This window comes from Lycorma delicatula, chromosome 7 (assembly GCF_047948215.1).
Source record: "Lycorma delicatula isolate Av1 chromosome 7, ASM4794821v1, whole genome shotgun sequence".
In the NCBI taxonomy this organism is placed as follows: Eukaryota; Metazoa; Arthropoda; class Insecta; order Hemiptera; family Fulgoridae; genus Lycorma; species Lycorma delicatula.
Window position 1 is genome coordinate 11,163,975 of NC_134461.1, and position 17,393 is coordinate 11,181,367.

The following is a 17,393-nucleotide window of genomic DNA, read 5'->3' on the forward strand; positions in this document are numbered from 1 at the left end:
AGGTTGTTTATTATTATTATTTCTCCGAGGTATTTAAATTGGGGGTACTTACGTATTAACGCCACTGCAGCATTTAAAAACAGTAGTCAATCGGATTTCGGTGGAAAATGGGCCATACATAGATTCAAAGCAGTCTCTTTATTTATTTTATAAATATAATTTAACCAAACTTAACCTGCGCTCGCTTCGCTCGCTAACCTTGACTAATTAACAGGAGTAACCTTGACTAATTAACAGGAGTGTTTTGATTAATTAAATAATAAATAATTGCAATAATTACTGAATTTATTAAATAAATACTCAAAAAATTATGTTGTTAATTACTCAAGGTTAGCGAGCGTAGGTTAAATTCGGTTAAATTTTATTTATAAAATAAATAAATATAAATAACTATTTATTATAATTAATAAAGAGACTTCATTTTCCACCGAAATCCGATCGACTACTTTGTTTTTAAATAAAGCTGTAGCTGCGGTGGCGTTAATACGTAAGTACCAAATTGGGTTACGATTTTGACTTTATTAGTTTACCTTTTGCCTTTATTTCCTTTACATCTTTTAATTGTGTTGATGTTTGGGGCATAATTTCTGCCTTTTGGAATGATATTTTACATTTAAAATGTTAGATATTATTGTTTGTTTAATCCTATCTACTTCTGCTTTTTCTGATACCTTAAATAACGAGTCGCGGAGTGTGGAATCGTAGACTTTTTTAAAAATCTACATAAAGTGCCGCATATTTTTTACCGTTTTTGTTAACATAATTTACCGTAGTTTTTAAGTTTAGAATTTGTTCAGTTCCGGATTTTCCTGGACGAAAACCACCCTGATACTCCTAAATAATTCTCACATTTGTCCATTATTCTGTTTTGTATTACTTTACATAAAATTTTGTACGGAACGTAAAAGTAATTTTCCTCCGCAATTGTTGGAGTTTGTTTTATTTCCTATTTTGGGAAGCGGGTGTATTATCGAATTCTTTCGTTTGTCCATGATTTGTTCTGTTGTAAAATTTCTTTACTGACGGTTTTAATTTTGTTTATTAACTTGGGGGAATCGATTTTTAAAGTTTCTGCTCTTGTTATCTTCTCGAGAATCTTTATTATTCTTCGTTATATTGCTTTATCGATTACATTTTCATTTAGAGGTAGTGAATCTTCTATTAAACGGTTTGGTTTTTCAAAATTAAATAATCGTATGGGTTCTGAGCAATTTAATAGTTTTTCGAAGCACTAAGCAAGAGTTTTAAGGTTTTTCTTGGTCGTTTATTTGTCACCTACTAAATAAGTAAATCGTTTAATTTGTGTCATTAAATGCTTAATGACCGACCAAATTTTCATTAAGATTTAAAATTATATGTACATTTCATCCATACTCATATAATATGTTACTTCATGTGATACGTGTGAAACTTCAGATTAAAAGTCACTTCTATTTTCTTTTACTCTGAACTTGGACTTTTTCATCAACAAATTTTTATTTATAAAGTTATTATTGTTTTTTTTTTTTGAAATTCCAAAAGAGGTATCAATTTAGTATCTAAAACTGTTATCCAAGAGATGTAATTTTTAAATTTCTCACTCGTGCGTTTGATATAAATTTCTCAGGCAAATTTGAATAAAATTTTACCGGTCGAGTTTATTGCGATGTTGCCACTGTGTTACAACACAGACTTTATGATCGTGTTACAAGTCTTTTTACAACTCTGTAGTTTTATGAATTATTTAGATATATATATATATGTTTATCGACTCTTAAAAGTGATGTAAAAAACAAAAAGAAATTATCACGTAAATAATGAACGACATATATACATATATATATATATTCAGTGTATTTATAATTTTTGTATTAAAATTTATATATATATATATAGATCGTCTGTATGAGTTATAGATGCTTGGCATGAGAACTACGAAAATTATTTGTAGAATAATTATCGATAGTTAAATAAGAAATAGTAAGGGAAATATCGCATCTAAAAAAATAATATAAAAGTTATTTCAAAGCGCCTATAAAAATACGGTTGTTAAATTATTACTGAGACTATCAAATAAAGTAACAAATCATTTTGGAATAATCGTTCATTAACGGTGTATTCTTTTTGTTTTAATATTTTATTATTTATAAAATTACGCTACGGTAATACGCCGTAATACGGTTTTTAAGTCTCTACGATTTATTTTAATAAAAACTGCCAGATCAGCAAATATATTGTGTTTAGCCTTTTATCTCATTATTTTAGGTATTATTCTGATTAATCGTTTTCTCATGCGCATGCTTATGTGTATTTTTAAATACATATCCGTACGATAATGCTGTGCTGTAATTCTGTCGGGTGTTCGTATAATAGTGTTATCATTAGCCCAAGGTTAAAGGATAATCGATCATTTTTATTTTTAATAATATAAGGAAATTACAGTTATCGATATATGTTTACTCTTAAACTTTTGCGACTGCCATTTCGATTAAATCGTGTCGTAAACGACTGAAAATTCTTTCCTGACGCCTTTGAATTCTGGGGGGTGTATTAAATCATTTTTTTTTCTGTTACAAACTTATATTTATTTTTATAAAGAAGAAATAAATGAGATTATTTACGAAAGAACGTTAAATTGTTGCCGGCGTTTACGAATATATTGATTTAGAGGTCGGCATATCATGTTTACATTGTAATGTTAATTATGTACATATCGTATGGAAGCTAAATTAACTCGTTTTTTAACGGCACGGTAAAACATAAATGCCGTTGTATAATTATTAAAAATTATAAACGAGTCTCAGATTAATAGAAATGTTATTCCAAAGACCTTTCTGATCCGATCGTCAGGACCTCGTTCGGTAGAGTTTTCAGTAGTATTGTTTTTAACCGATTCTCTTTAACGATCCTATCGCGTGTTATTACAATCTGCATATTTTATTTCTAACTAAACACGCCTAATGGTTTCGCGTGATATACACGGTTTTATTTTTTTATGTTTTTTCACGAAGTATGTGTTGTTTTCATTTATTTACTATCGTTCTTATTTATTTCGATGTTTTTTATTCATCGTGACGGTTTTTTATTTGCATATATAAATGATGAAGGTGCGTGTGAAACTTACCGATTAGTGTTAACATGAACGTGCGATTAAAATTAGTTTTATATTAGTGTAATTTTTATTACCCAGGCGATAACTGTATTACTTTAGCAGCATAGCTACTGTATAAAGGAAAAGTATAGCGGTCGGCTAAAATTTTAGGCGGTAGCGATTTTTTGAAAACGCCAACGTCTCAAAACGTCCTTGCTTCAAAAAGGCAAAAGAAGTTATATACATTTTCAGTAGATGTATGTTAGTACGTGTGCCGGTCTTTAATTTGATTAATATCTCCAGACCGGCTCGACATAATTTCTTTGAAAATGAGTAAAAAAATTCTATACATAGGGACATTGATAACATTAAATTTTAGGCAAAATTAAAAAAGGTAGATGGGGTCGTTTTCACCGTATTTGAATACAGTGGTCGTAGGAAATTGAGCTTTAATACGATGAAAGTGCCTATAAAGTTATTTAAAATTCCAAACTTTTAAGTTGATTAGATTTAGGGGTGGGGAATATTCAGACAGAATATTTCTGAACAGTTTTTGCCTTATTTCTCAAAAACCGTTCGACCCCTCTGACTAGGAGTCATGGTATGATTTTTTTTTTTTTGGAGCCAATTGTTTGAAATAAATAATCACTTTTCAAGCTGAATGGAGCCAGTTCTTAAATATTTATTTTTTAATATAATTGTCAAAAATGAAAATCCATCTGAATTTAATATTATTTGTTAAAGACATTCAAACTTTAAAAAAAAGAAAAGAATACCGTGGAACTATTTAAGAATTTAACAAATCTTTTTATAATTTCTTATACTTTAATTGTTTTTCAAGTTGTGGCTGTTATTAAAAATTAATACGAGATAACTATCGAACAAGACGGTCAAAGGAAATTTAAACTTTTTTACCGATCGTATCTTTTTCATAATTGTATTAAATATTTCATAATTAAGCCATCGATATCTAAAAACGCTATAGCGTATTGGAAATAAAGATTTTTCAAGGCAAAGCTAGGAAAGTTGTGCGATTCATTGCCGGCTCATTTAATGTATAAATACATAAAGTCGGTCCTAGCCAGGGGGCTCTGCCCCCTGGTCACGGTTCACCCCTGAAGCCGACCCAGGGATACAGAGCTCGCTTCACTCGCTATGCTTGTCTAGTCGTCAGTCTATGTTCTCAAGATCTGGGTTTAGAATCTTTTAACTGTTGGCTCTATGTTTACAAATAAATTTGGCAGTATAAAAACTACACAGAACTGAATGTAATAGCAGTCAGATAAGCCGTTGAACGAGGTGCATACTGCTCTTCATATGTCTACTTTATGCCGATCGTGCATTATTTGGGCTAAAGCGTTTGACTGATTTTACATAAAGGTCCGTGGCCTTTGTAGAATCGTGATTCTACACAAAAAAAAAAAAAAATTTACTAATGCCGGATGATTAAAAAAACCGAGCTAATTTTTACCAGATATTTTTTACAATTGATTAATGAAAACAAAGAACTGATAACCAACCTTTTGATGAAATGATGCAAATTATGAACGATGAAGGTGGGAGTGTTTAATGAATATATTTAATAAGTGGAGTGAATATTCATTTGTCAGTTCTTGTTAATAAATTAGTATTCTTTCGCAAAAATTACAGGGTTTTATGTGAGAAATCTGAAATTCATGTGTTCTGAAATAAAAATGTATTTTTTAATGTGATTTTTCCTTGTTGAACTATTAGATCTTATGTTTTTGAAGATAATGCAAACAGTTGTTAATATTTTAGCGTGTTTGCGGCTTGATCAGGATATTGAGGGATTAACAATTTAAAAATGTTTATATAATTACAGTTTATTAGTTTCGGAACATAAATAAAATAAGAAATCAATAATAATGGCAACAGTAATAAACAGTATAACGATGACGACGGCGACAACGATAATGATAATAATAATAAACTACAATAATAAACACATAATAGTAATCACAACCACAATAATAATAATAATAATATATCTCCTTGATAACAGGATAGACAATTTTGGCAAAGGTATAGAGCAAAGTCAAAGCGGTATCCGGTGGATCATCCTGCTACAGGTTCCCTTTATCAAAGAAGAAGAAAAACTCCTTGACTTGCCTTTGGACATAGCCAAGAAATTTGCAAGTCATTATGAAGCTGTCAGTAGAATGGGAAATTATGATGACGATCTTAAAACACACAAAGCTGTAATTGAAAATGATATAGTGTTTGGTACTCAGACTAATTTGTATTATAATGAAAAAATCACTGAGGAAGAATTTAATTACGCTCTGAGTAAAACAGCGAACACTGCCGCTGATCCAGACAACATCTGATATGAAATGATCAGAATGCTAGATTTCATTGCAGGAAGGAAAATATTAGAACTTTTTAACTAAATTTGAATTTCTGGTGTATATCCACGATCATGGAAAAAAGAGATTATAGCTCCTATTTTAAAGAAGGGAAAAATCCCTTGGATGTGTGGAGCTGTCGACCTATCTTGCTTACTTGTGCTCTGGGGAACATTTTTGTCCGCATGATAAATTATTGACTCATGTGGGTCCTTGAAAAAGAAGAATGGATTTCATTCCATTAAGTGGGATGTCGTAAATTTCACTCCTTTTCAGACCAGATGATTAATGTTGAAAATTTTATATTAAATAGTTTTATAAATAAAAAACACTGTGTTGCCATCTTTTTCGATTTAGAAAAAGTTATGACCTGGAGATATGGCAATTTAAAACATCTACAAGATTGGGGAATAAGAGGAAGACTCCCAACTATTGTCAGAAGCTATCTGGATGAAAGACACTTTTGCGTCAGAATTGGAAACGAATATTCGTCGCTCAGGAAGTTGGAAAATGGTGCGCTTAGCGAAATCTTGTTCACAATTGCAGTGGACAATCTTATTCCCTCTATACCATCTGATATTGGAAGAAGTTTATATGTGGACGTCTTTGCGATTTTCTACGCCAGCAATCAGACCGCAATGTTAAAATACAAGCTACAGATGGCTATTAACAAACTTGTCAAAGTAGCAAACATGAATGGATTCCGGTTTTCACTGAGAAGACTTTTGTGCACTCACTAGGAAAAGATTGGTGTACAGAAGTCCTGTTTTGACAATGGACAGCAGTATTATTGGATGTAAAGAAACGGTTTGTTTCTTAGGTCTCACTTTGGAAAGACATCTTTCATGAAGGGTGCATATAACAGAACTAGTAACTAAGTGTCAGAAAGCTCTAAATGTCAAGTGTCTGTGAAATTTGAATTGGACTCTGATACAGAAGTATTGTTGAGACTTTACAAAGCATTGGTCCAATCTAGAATAGATTATAGATCAATAGCCTATGGCTCCGCCAAAAAGTATCGTCTTGCTACAGGAGCTTTCCGTACCATTGTGATTGATGGCATTTTGTCAGAAGCAGGAGTTAGGCCGTTGAATTACAGAAGGGAAACAATTCTACTAAGATATGTAGCTTATGTCTTGGCTTCCCCAAGACGTATAAAAATTGTTTCCTTTCATAAACACAATTTTGCTGAACAGGATTGGAAAAGACTCACTTTTTCTAGACCAGCTGGAAGAAGAAGAATGGAGATCTGTTGAAGCTGTGGTATTGATTTTACCAGAAATTCTCCTGTTTTCCAAAAGAGAAGCCCCATTGTGGTTGATATCAACAGGGGAGGACTGCATAGACTTGAAGAAAAAGATAGAACAGGATTACCAGATGTTTATATTCAAAATGCTTTTTGACAACTGATTGCTGAATATAAAAATTTCATCCATGTATTTGATGGGTCAAAGACAGAACGGCATCAGAAGCTATTTAGTCGTATATGACGAATCTCACTTTTGGGGCTTATCTACAATAGCTAGTGTCTACATGGCAGAATTATACACAATTCAGCAAGCTCTTTGTTACGTATCACATTACAACGAGGAGAGAGTGCTTCTCTGCTCATATTCCTTAAGTGCAGTGACTGCTTTAAGGAATGGTTCCACGCATGAGGCACTTGTTCAAGATATATTGTCAGCGTTTAAAAATCTTAAAGATAACTATAAACAATGCATCTTGATATGGACACCTGGCCATGTCGGTATTCCTGGTAATAAAGCAGCCAGATAAGCAGTAAACAGCAAAGAAGTCTATATTCCATCAGTTCGACTAGATGATTTTAAAAACTATAGCAAACAGGTCATAAGAAAGGAATGTGGGGTGCACTTACTATGAGGCTTAATTCCATTAAGAATACCCCACTTCCCATTAAAACAAGAAATACTTTAACTCGTTGAGAACAAGTAGCCCTTACAAGACATTGAATAGGTCATACTAGACTTACTTCGACCTATATGCTAGTAGGAGAACAGAGACTAATATGTGTAAGCTGTGACATATATCTTACAATGAAACACATAATATAAGAATGTACATTGTATAACCCCAGAATGAGGCTCAGACTAACCGGTAATTTTGCTTTTGATTTATTATATAATTATAAAACAGGAAAGAAAATGATCAAGTTTCTAAGGATAAGCGGTTTGTTGAAGCGACTGATTCATTCATTAACATGAATAATTATGGAAATCACATGTAGCAGTGTTTGTGTTTTATGTATGATTTGTGCTTTATCAAGTTTTGTGGTTTAGTGTAGTTGACAAATTGTTTTAAGGATGTTTTAATAGTTGCGGGCCCATTACAACCGCTTTGATATTTTGACGAATTTCTACAGAAATGGATTTGACATTTTAAGTGACAAAGGCCCTATACACCTTTGTCATCTAATTGTTTTCTGGGGTTTTATTGTTTTATGACAAGTCTATTTTTCCGGATGATCTGTTTGACAAGACTGGCATTTTTATGCAAGTAATTACTAGGTTAACCTAGTAATGTTCATGAAGGAGCGAAAGTTTTAGTTTGTGACAAGGGCTAATGTCCATAGTAGTCAATCCCCACTATAAACTGGAAAAAATATCAATATTAATATAATAAACAATGGTTACATACAAATTAGAATTTAAAGTAAGGTCAGAGTTGATTTACATCTAGTTATTATAATATTAAAACCAGAATTTAGTTCAATTGACAAAAGAGATTGTAATGACCACTACTAATATTCACACCTTTCACTAATTGTCTTTAGTAACTCACCAAACAATTTCCTCCATTCCCCGACTGTCCTCACCAGAATTATGTTGACAGGTGACACTGTCATACAGTCACAGTAACCCATACGCTTGTACTCACTTCATATGCTCTTGCTGAAACTCCTCACAGATTATTCTCACTTAAACTTTTTTCGTAATACAAATCTTAACTCTTCTTTCCTGGAGTTTGTATACTCATATCCTCTTGACTTGCAGAACCTGACTCAAGTTGAAGTGTGAGAATGGTCATCCGAATCCTTTTGTTTTCCCAAGAATTCCTACTCTAGTCTGGTAATTCTTCTCATGGAACATCTGGCTTAGGTGTGTCAGAATTATTACAAAGAATTATTGTAACAGACCTGTTAGCCTTAGAAAAAGTATTCCTTTTAGTTCCCTTCTGGATTCCTTTCATTATTACATTTTCTACTTTCTTCTTAATTGGCAGGAGTTCGTTTCTCAGCCTTGTTGTAGCAGTTTTGTTACAATATCATTAAAGGGGGTTACAATCACACGTTAGATACCTTTCTTAGTTTGTTCATATCCGGTAAATTAGGCAAATGTTTTTCTGTTTGGTTTGATGCATCTATGAGCTGCACTGTGTAAGTTTCTAAGTCGGTTTTATTGTATAATTTGCTCTGTAATCGTGTTATTAACTGATACAGGAACGTAATGTGATTGCCAGATCACCTGACTTCTCAGCAAATGATTTTTTCTGCGGAAGCAATTGAAAATTTAAGTAACATCACAATTCAGGAATTGAAACATTGAATCCGACTAGAAGTTAACTGTCTAGATGGTGTAGATAATGTTAAGTGATACCAGTAGACTTATCTAATCCCTAAAGCAAAACGGTAATCGTTTGAAAGATGTTAATTTCATGAAATAGGATGACTTGTAGTTAAATGCTTTTTCTTGTAAAATTTGTTCAAATGTTTAAAGATTTAATAGATGAAAAAACATACTGTCTGTATATTTTTATGATAGCCAAATTCATTAACAAATTTAGGATTACTAAGTATTGTGTGAACAATAAAATAGTGTTTCTGAAAAACCAGAAATTTGAAAAATTTATTAAAAATCGAATGGTTTTTTTTTAGCCGAATATTTTTACGTCGCTATTTTATTTGATCTCGGGTGCTTGTTTTTATAAAGTTTAACATTTTTCTAACTAATGAATATATTAGGTACAAATGTACTAAGTAAAAACGGTTATCAGTTGAAGCCCTCCATCCCACCTATTTCCTTCCCCCAGTATGTTTATTTCCTACCATTTCTGCAGCTCTTTTCTTGTACTTAAATTAGTTTAATTTATAGATATCTCTTTTTATTTTAGTTTTGTCAGGCGTATTTAGGATATTTTGCATTTTCTTAACCTAATTTTTTAACCGGGATATTATTACCAAAGTAATACAAAACAGGATTAAAATATCAAACAGTTAGGACATTTTTTTTAGAATCAGTGTACATTAATAGATTCATTCTTAAGAAAAAGAACAAGCTATATCTAAAGATTCGTATATGGAACAGTAATTCCTTAGATAATTATACAACTCATGTTTAATAAAAAGCTTATAATTAAATTAAAATTGTCGGGTAAGTAACAAAAGTGTAATAAAATGGATTTTCAAAAGAGAAGATATATGTTAACATAATTGTACTTATGTTTATGTCTTGTACTATGATGATATTTAGGTGATAGGTTTATGAATAGTTTATCAGCGTAAAATGTAATTATAAAGAAATAAGTAAGTGTAGTATGGAAGATGTAGTTTATATTATTCTTTAAAAATCGGTTGATAGGGAAGATTTAGCGGTAGCAATAAACTATCTTCTTCTATGTAGAATAGTGTGTGTATCAACATCATTATATCCAGAAAATAACACTATATGTTGAAATAGGAGAGCCATTATTAATGCTTTAAATTGATTTAGATATTTAAATTGAGGAATTTATAACTTACTCTTAATAATTTATTTAGCACAGTTGAAGTATGGTTTCCAAAAGTTAGAAGTGATGTATTTATCTGTGCATTTAAAATTTTTGTGGTGGATATTATGTTGTAGGAGTTGTAGCATTAATTCTTAAGTGTGGACCATCATTTATTTTATGTGTTTAATAAATATAATTTGTGGTTTTTTTTTTTAGTATTTTAAAATTATCTGTTTTTTATGTTCAGTATGTGAGATTAAAGAAGAAGTAAACGATATTAAATATGAACCTAATTCCCCAGCATCATCTCAATCTAGTGTTGATTCATGGAGTTCTTCAGATAGAGAGAAAAAGGTTTGTAATTCATATATTTTAGAATTTTTATGATTATTGGTTTTTTTATTCTGGTGTATGAATATAAAAAAACTTTGATATTTATTGGAACTTAAAAGTTGTCTCATTATCAAATGAAAGCATTTTGTTAAAAAATCCAATTTCTTATTGCCTTATTGTTTTTCATCAATAAGGTAAGGTTAGTTCGTAACCCTAATTCATTGCTTTTGAAATTTTTTTCACTACATTTCACCTAAAAAAATGTGTTTTTCATTTAAAAATAATTTATTTATGTAGAAAATTAATCAGACTTGTTGTTAGTATAATTTTTAAAAAAGTGGACAAAATTTCTATAAATAGAATTTGTGATAGAATAGCATGGAAATTATGCTTTGAAAAAATTATTGTATTTAATTTCAAGCTGATCATTTGAGACTTTTAAATAATATGTATAATGTAAAAATGACAACAGTCTTCCGAGATGAAAAATCTTGAGGTCAAGGTGAACCCGAAGTGAAAGCGTAGGCTCTGAGTCATTGTTTACGACATTGACTGCCGGCTATCTGATAAGGAGTTTGGCCCTTATTAGGGAGCAGAACACTGAGTTGGATGAGGCTGTGTTCAGAAATGAGTGTAGGCTACTCATCGAGACTGGGAATTGTGTTGCCCAAAGGTATTATGGTGTTTTAAAACTTGTTGCTGGTCTCTTCAAGAAGTTTGTTTCCAAGGGTTCAATCTCATGTCCTGTCGAGTCAGGGAGTACGTAGATGTGCAAAGGTGCTTTAAGTACTGTCGTTTTGGCCACAGGGCCAAGTTCTGTAAGTATGTGTAGGTCTGTATGCATTGTGGCGAGGTGGGTCTCAAGTGTGAAGATTGTCTATAGAAAGCAGAGGCTCCATCCTGCATCAACTGTAAAAGGTTGAGCGAAGAGTGCAGACATTCGGTCAACAGTAAGAACTGTGGCTATTATTTATGAGCCGTAGAATTGTACTTCAATTCTCTGGAACGTTAAGACATTTCATTGATGCTTGATGTCTGTGTGCAGTGTTAAGTGAACTGTTGCTGTCAGTCTTGGGGTTGCTTTTTGCAGCTCCCTTTACTAGTAGGGTGGTCTACCAGGTAATGCAGTTTTCTTGGTTTCATCACGTGTGTGATGAGTTTCCCATTCCTCAATGCAAGAGGCTTTTGGTTTAGGTCTATTGCGATTGCCAGATCGATTCTTTGGCACAAGTTAGGTGATGAACTGTGGGCATTTTCTGCGTGTTTCTGTTTCTGCTTGTTGGGACGCTTTTGTATCCAGGATGGGTTGATCAAATCTCCTTAGTTTGAGCTGCTTCAGTCTTGACTGAAGTGCTGTTTGAGTAGATATAGGAGATCTGGTAGAGAACTTTTTCTTGGCAGTTTCTATTGCTGTATTTATCAACTTGAGCTAGCATACTTCTCACATCTTGCATTGGCGACTGCGGGTTCATTAGTGTTAGTTATCCAGGTGGCTAGGGTTCATCCGGACAGTTTGATTGGCTGAAGGTAGTTGTAGTTGGCATCGAGCCCCGATTAGAGTAGTTCAAGAATCAGTGGGGGTCGTGCTCAGGAGTGTGATCTTCACTCTCCCAAGTACGATTCACTAACTTTAGCATGGGAGTTTATTGAATTGTAGTGCACTCTTATTAAGGGACAAATAAAGTAAACATTGGTTGCGATTGACCTAGCTGTTAACCCAAGTGATCCTCAAAGTTGGAGCTGAAGTGGGAGACTAGAGGTTATACTCAGCTCTCGAACGCACCAGACCTGAGGTCCTCTGGGACATTATTTTCGCTGGTTAGGATTCCAATCACTAAATTTATTAATATGCTGTTATGGCATGAAATTACTGAAATAATCGTATTGTAAAGGGGGTACATATAGTTTAGGTGGTGGTAGTACGGTAATAGAGTTTGGTGCGCGGGGTCTTTGATCTTCCGTGGATAGGCTGTTAATTTAGCAGTTCCTGGGGACTACATAGTAGAGTTAGGTGTCTGATGTCTTCGTAGAAGGCAAAACTTGACTAGGGCAGAATTTACTGATGTGAATGTCTTTCGAGGCATTGCATAAGTGGCATTTTACAAGACCGACTGATGACTATGGAATTTGATCAGTTGGAGGGCAAGAACATTTCCTCCGATTAAGCCACTCATGGCTAGGAACAGAGGGGGTGGTGTGGCGACCAGACACGTCACGAGGCGGTTGTTCTTCTCCCTCAGGGGGGGAATTGAGATGTGTGGACAGTTGCCACATCTGTTGGAACCAGAATTTGGATTTTTTTTACCTTCTGTGTAGTTCTGTAGCTTCAAAGTGTCCCGTTCTGTATTCAGTGTGATTGTCTGACTGCCTTATTAAAAAAAAAAAAAAAAAAAACTGATCACCTGAAATTTTGCCATTCCAAATCACAAATGACCCATTGTGTATTAAGTGAACACTCATGCATGGAGTTTCCTTGGATTTGATCAAGCCAGTACCAAAATTTATTTTTATTAACATAATCCGACACATAGAAATGAGCTTTGTAACTCATGAGGATTAATGTTTTTTATGTGATTATTTCTTTCTCAGTGTTGTTTCTGATTAAGAGATGTCGGTTCTTGAACATCAATTTATAGGGGTGGAAATTCAAGTGAGAGTGCAGTTCAAGGTCTGTTCAAAAAATAACCAAACTTTTTTTATACACACCAACAGAGATATTTAGTGACATGTGGTTGGCAGCATTGTGTTCTGCATATCCTCCTCTGTAACCGCATGTTCATGGATTGTTGATATCTCATTTAGTTTTCATGTTATGTTATTAAGTGCAAGTTGTTTAAGTGTTAGTAGCGATTTTTGTAATGTGCAATTTTTTCTATGATTGAGCTTTTTTCTCAATGTCGTAGCCATAAACCCAGCTTTCCATCTCCTGTTATGATCCTTTGCATGAATGTTTCATCGTCATAGGCTTGTTCAAGGAGTTGTCGGCAATTGTGCACTCGATGTTCTTTCTGCTGTTAGGTCATCAATCGGGGAACAAACTTTGATGCAGCTCAATGCATGCTCAATTTTTTCCTAAAAATTTCGTAGCATGATCCAATTGAGATGCTAACTCTTTCTCCAAGTTCTCTGACAGTCAATCGGCGGTTTGCATGCACCAGATCGTTGATTTTCTTAACACGTATGTCATCAGTTGAAGTCAAAGGCCTTCTTGGTCGAGGGTCATCTTCAATTGACTGACACCACTTTTAAATCTTGAAAACCATTCGCAGCATTGTGTACATCATCTCCATAAGCTTGTTTTAAAACTTGAAAAGTTTCTGTAAAATTTTTCAGTTTCACGCAAAATTTTACATTGTATAATTGCTCCTGAAAAACGCACATTACAAAAATCGCTACTAACACTTAAACATGTTGCCCTCAAATTACAATAACATGAAAACTAAACGAGATATCAACAATCCAAGAACATGCGGTTACAGAGGAGGTTATGCAAAACACAATCCTGCTAACCACATGTCACTAAATACCTCCATTGGCGCATAATCAAAAAAGTTTGATTATTTTTTGAACAGATCTTGTATTCTGTATTGGGCTTGTTCAGTAGTTCCCAAATTGACTGCTTGTTGTTAACCCAGTTTTATAATTTTATGTGCCAAGTGCCAAGCACTAGTTTAAATCGTCTGCCTTACGTGTTCAAAGTTCTCTGAAGTTCGTATGGGTCTTGGTCTTCCAATGGGTGTTCTAAGATGATACTAAATTGTCCTAAAATTACCCCCTCCACAACATGATTGTGATTCGAAAAGGCGCAGGACCTGCAACATTGAAATTTTTTCAGAATTTTCTCTGTATAAGCATAATAAAATTGTTGTTTTTAAAAAACTTGCATTTTGTTTCATAGTTCCATGATGACTGAAATGGCAGCTAGTGAAGAATGGAATCCCCACTACACCGTTCATTGTCAACTCCGGCTTGTACATAATACCAATAAAAATAATTAGGTTTTTGCCCCACTCTGTATAATTTCTACCAAATTTACACCGTAAAGAAAGTAGATAATGAATTTTCTGAAAATTAATTGTTTGTCTATAAATATTTCATACTTTAAGCCAGTTTAGAGTAAAAATAAGTTATAATTTTTACACTAAATTTTATTTAAATAATTCTAAAAGAAACCTAGTACTATTAAAAAAATTTAAATATTACATTTTTAAAGTAGTTTCTTTTTAATTGTGACAGATTTGAACAGAGTGTAGTTCTATCACTGGTTTACCAGGCTTCTATTACAATAGGTTTTTTTGTAAATGAAATCCCCTATTTTATAAACTACCTATTGCATTATTTATGAGTTTTTTTTAACAGCTGCCGAAACAATTGATTATTTATTCTATTATATTGTATATCGTTAATGTCTACATGTAAACACAGTAATAATTTTATTATTGTGAGACTCCTTGTTTAATTTTGTTGAGTGCAATATATTGAATTTTTTAATTTATTACCAAGTTGACAGTAATTTGTATTGAGACAGCTACATCTGTTTCATACTGTAAAATTGTTTATACATAATTTGTTTATGTCAGATATTTTCGATATAACATATAATGAATATATCATGAAGTTCACCAGTTTCATAACACACACTTCTGAAAATAATGGAAAAAATTATATAAACATATGTCGTAAAATGCTTCATTTGCAAGTTACGGCTAGTGGAAAAATTTCTCCCGGATTTCATCTACCGTGGTGAAATGAGGCCATACTGAAATTTTTAGGACATTAATTAAGGTGCAGAATTTATGATTTCTTATGGTTTTGACCTAAGAAATTAAATAAAATACGTCCGAGAACCATACATGCAGTAGCTTTTGAGAAAGTAATGGAGATAGGGAACATCCTTGTCAGACTCCCTTTCTTATTACGGCTTCTTTCTTATGTTCTTCAATTGTTACTGTTGCTGTTTGGTTCCTGTACATGTTAGCGATTGTTCTTCTACCTCTGTATTTGAACCCTAATTTTTTTTAAATGCTGAACATTTTATTCCAGTCTACGTTATCGAATGCCTTTTCTAGGTCTATAAACGCCAAGTATGTTGGTTTGTTTTTCTTTAATCTTCCTTCTACTATTAATCTGAGGCCTAAAATTGCTTCCATTAGTTAGGAGAAGACAAAATTGGTCTTCTCCTAACACTTCCTCCACTCTCCTCTCAATTCGTCTGTATAGAATTCTAGTTAAGATTTTTGATGCATGACTAATTAAACTAATTGTTCTGTATTCTTCACATTTATCTGCCCCTGCTTTCTTTGGTATCATCACTGTAACACTTTTTTTGAAGTCTGACGGAAATTCCCCTTTTTCATAAATATTACACACCGGTTTGTATAATCTATCAATCGCTTCCTCACCTGCACTGGGCTGTAATTCTACAGGTATTCCGTCTATTCCAGGAGCCTTTCTGCCATTTAAATCTTGTAATGCTCTCTTAAATTCAGATCTCAGTATTGTTTCTCCCATTTCATCCTCCTCAACTTCCTCTTCTTCCTCTATAACACCATTTTCTAACTCATTTCCTCCGTACAACTCTTCAATATATTCCACCCATCTATCGACTTTACCTTTCGTATTTCGTATTATATATTGGTGTACCATCTTTGTTTAACACATTATTAGATTTTAATATATGTACCCCAAAATTTTCCTTAACTTTCCTGTATGCTCCGTCTATTTTACCAATGTTCATTTCTCTTTCCACTTCTGAACACTTTTCTTTAATCCACTCTTCTTTCGCCAGTTTGCACTTCCTGTTTATAGCATATCTTAATTGCCGATAGTTCCTTTTACTTTCTTCATCACTAGCATTCTTATATTTTCTACGTTCATCCATCAGCTGCAATATATCATCTGAAACCCAAGGTTTTCTACCAGTTCTCTTTATTCCGCCTAAGTTTGCTTCTGCTGATTTAAGAATTTCCTTTTTAACATTCTCCCATTCTTCTTCTACATTTTCTACCTTATCTTTTTTACTCAGACCTCTTCGATGTCCTCCTCAAAAATCTTCTTTACCTCCTCTTCCTCAAGCTTCTCTAAATTCCACCGATTCATCTGACACCTTTTCTTCAGGTTTTTAAACCCCAATCTACATTTCATTATCACCAAATTATGGTCGCTATCAATGTCTGCTCCAGGGTAAGTTTTGCAGTCAACGAGTTAATTTCTAAATCTTTGCTTAACCATGATATAATCTATCTGATACCTTGCAGTATCGCCTGGCTTTTTCCATGTGTATATTCTTCTATTATGATTTTTAAATTGGGTGTTGGCAATTACTAAATTATACTTCGTGCAAAACTCTATAAGTCGGTCCCCTCTTTCATTCCTTTTGCCCAGCCCGTATTCACCCACTATATTTCCTTCTTTGCCTTTTCCAATGCTTGCATTCCAATCTCCAACTATTATTAAATTTTCATCTCCTTTTACGTGTTTAATTGCTTCATCAATCTCTTCGTATACACACTCTACCTCATCATCATCATGGGCGCTTGTAGGTATATAGATGTTAACAATTGTTGTCGGTTTAGGTTTTGATTTTATCCTTATTACAATGATTCTATCGCTATGCGTCTTGAAATACTCCACTCTCCTCCCTATCTTTTTGTTCATCACGAAACCTACTCCTGCTTGCCCATTATTTGAAGCTGAGTTAATTAGTCTAAAATCACCTGACCAAAAGTCGCCTTCCTCTTCCCACCGAACCTCACTAATTCCTACTATATCCACATTTACCCTATCCATTTCTCTTTTTAAATTTTCTACACTACCAACCTTTTTTAAGCTTCTAACATTCCACGCTCCGACTCGTAGAATGTTATTTTTTACTTTTCTGGTGACCCCTTCATATCATA

At 33.2% G+C, this 17,393-nt stretch overlaps 1 protein-coding gene across 3 annotated transcripts in view; it reads left to right on the forward strand.

Moving 5' to 3' along the window:
- Atf6 (bZIP_ATF6 domain-containing protein ATf6) overlaps positions 1-17,393 on the forward strand; it is a 112,521-nt gene that overhangs the window by 39,172 nt on the left and 55,956 nt on the right. For all 3 annotated transcript variants that reach the window (XM_075370157.1, XM_075370158.1, XM_075370155.1), the window contains exon 4: positions 10,409-10,515. In XM_075370157.1, the coding sequence (XP_075226272.1) occupies positions 10,409-10,515 (107 nt within the window). The remainder of the gene's footprint in view (positions 1-10,408; positions 10,516-17,393) is intronic.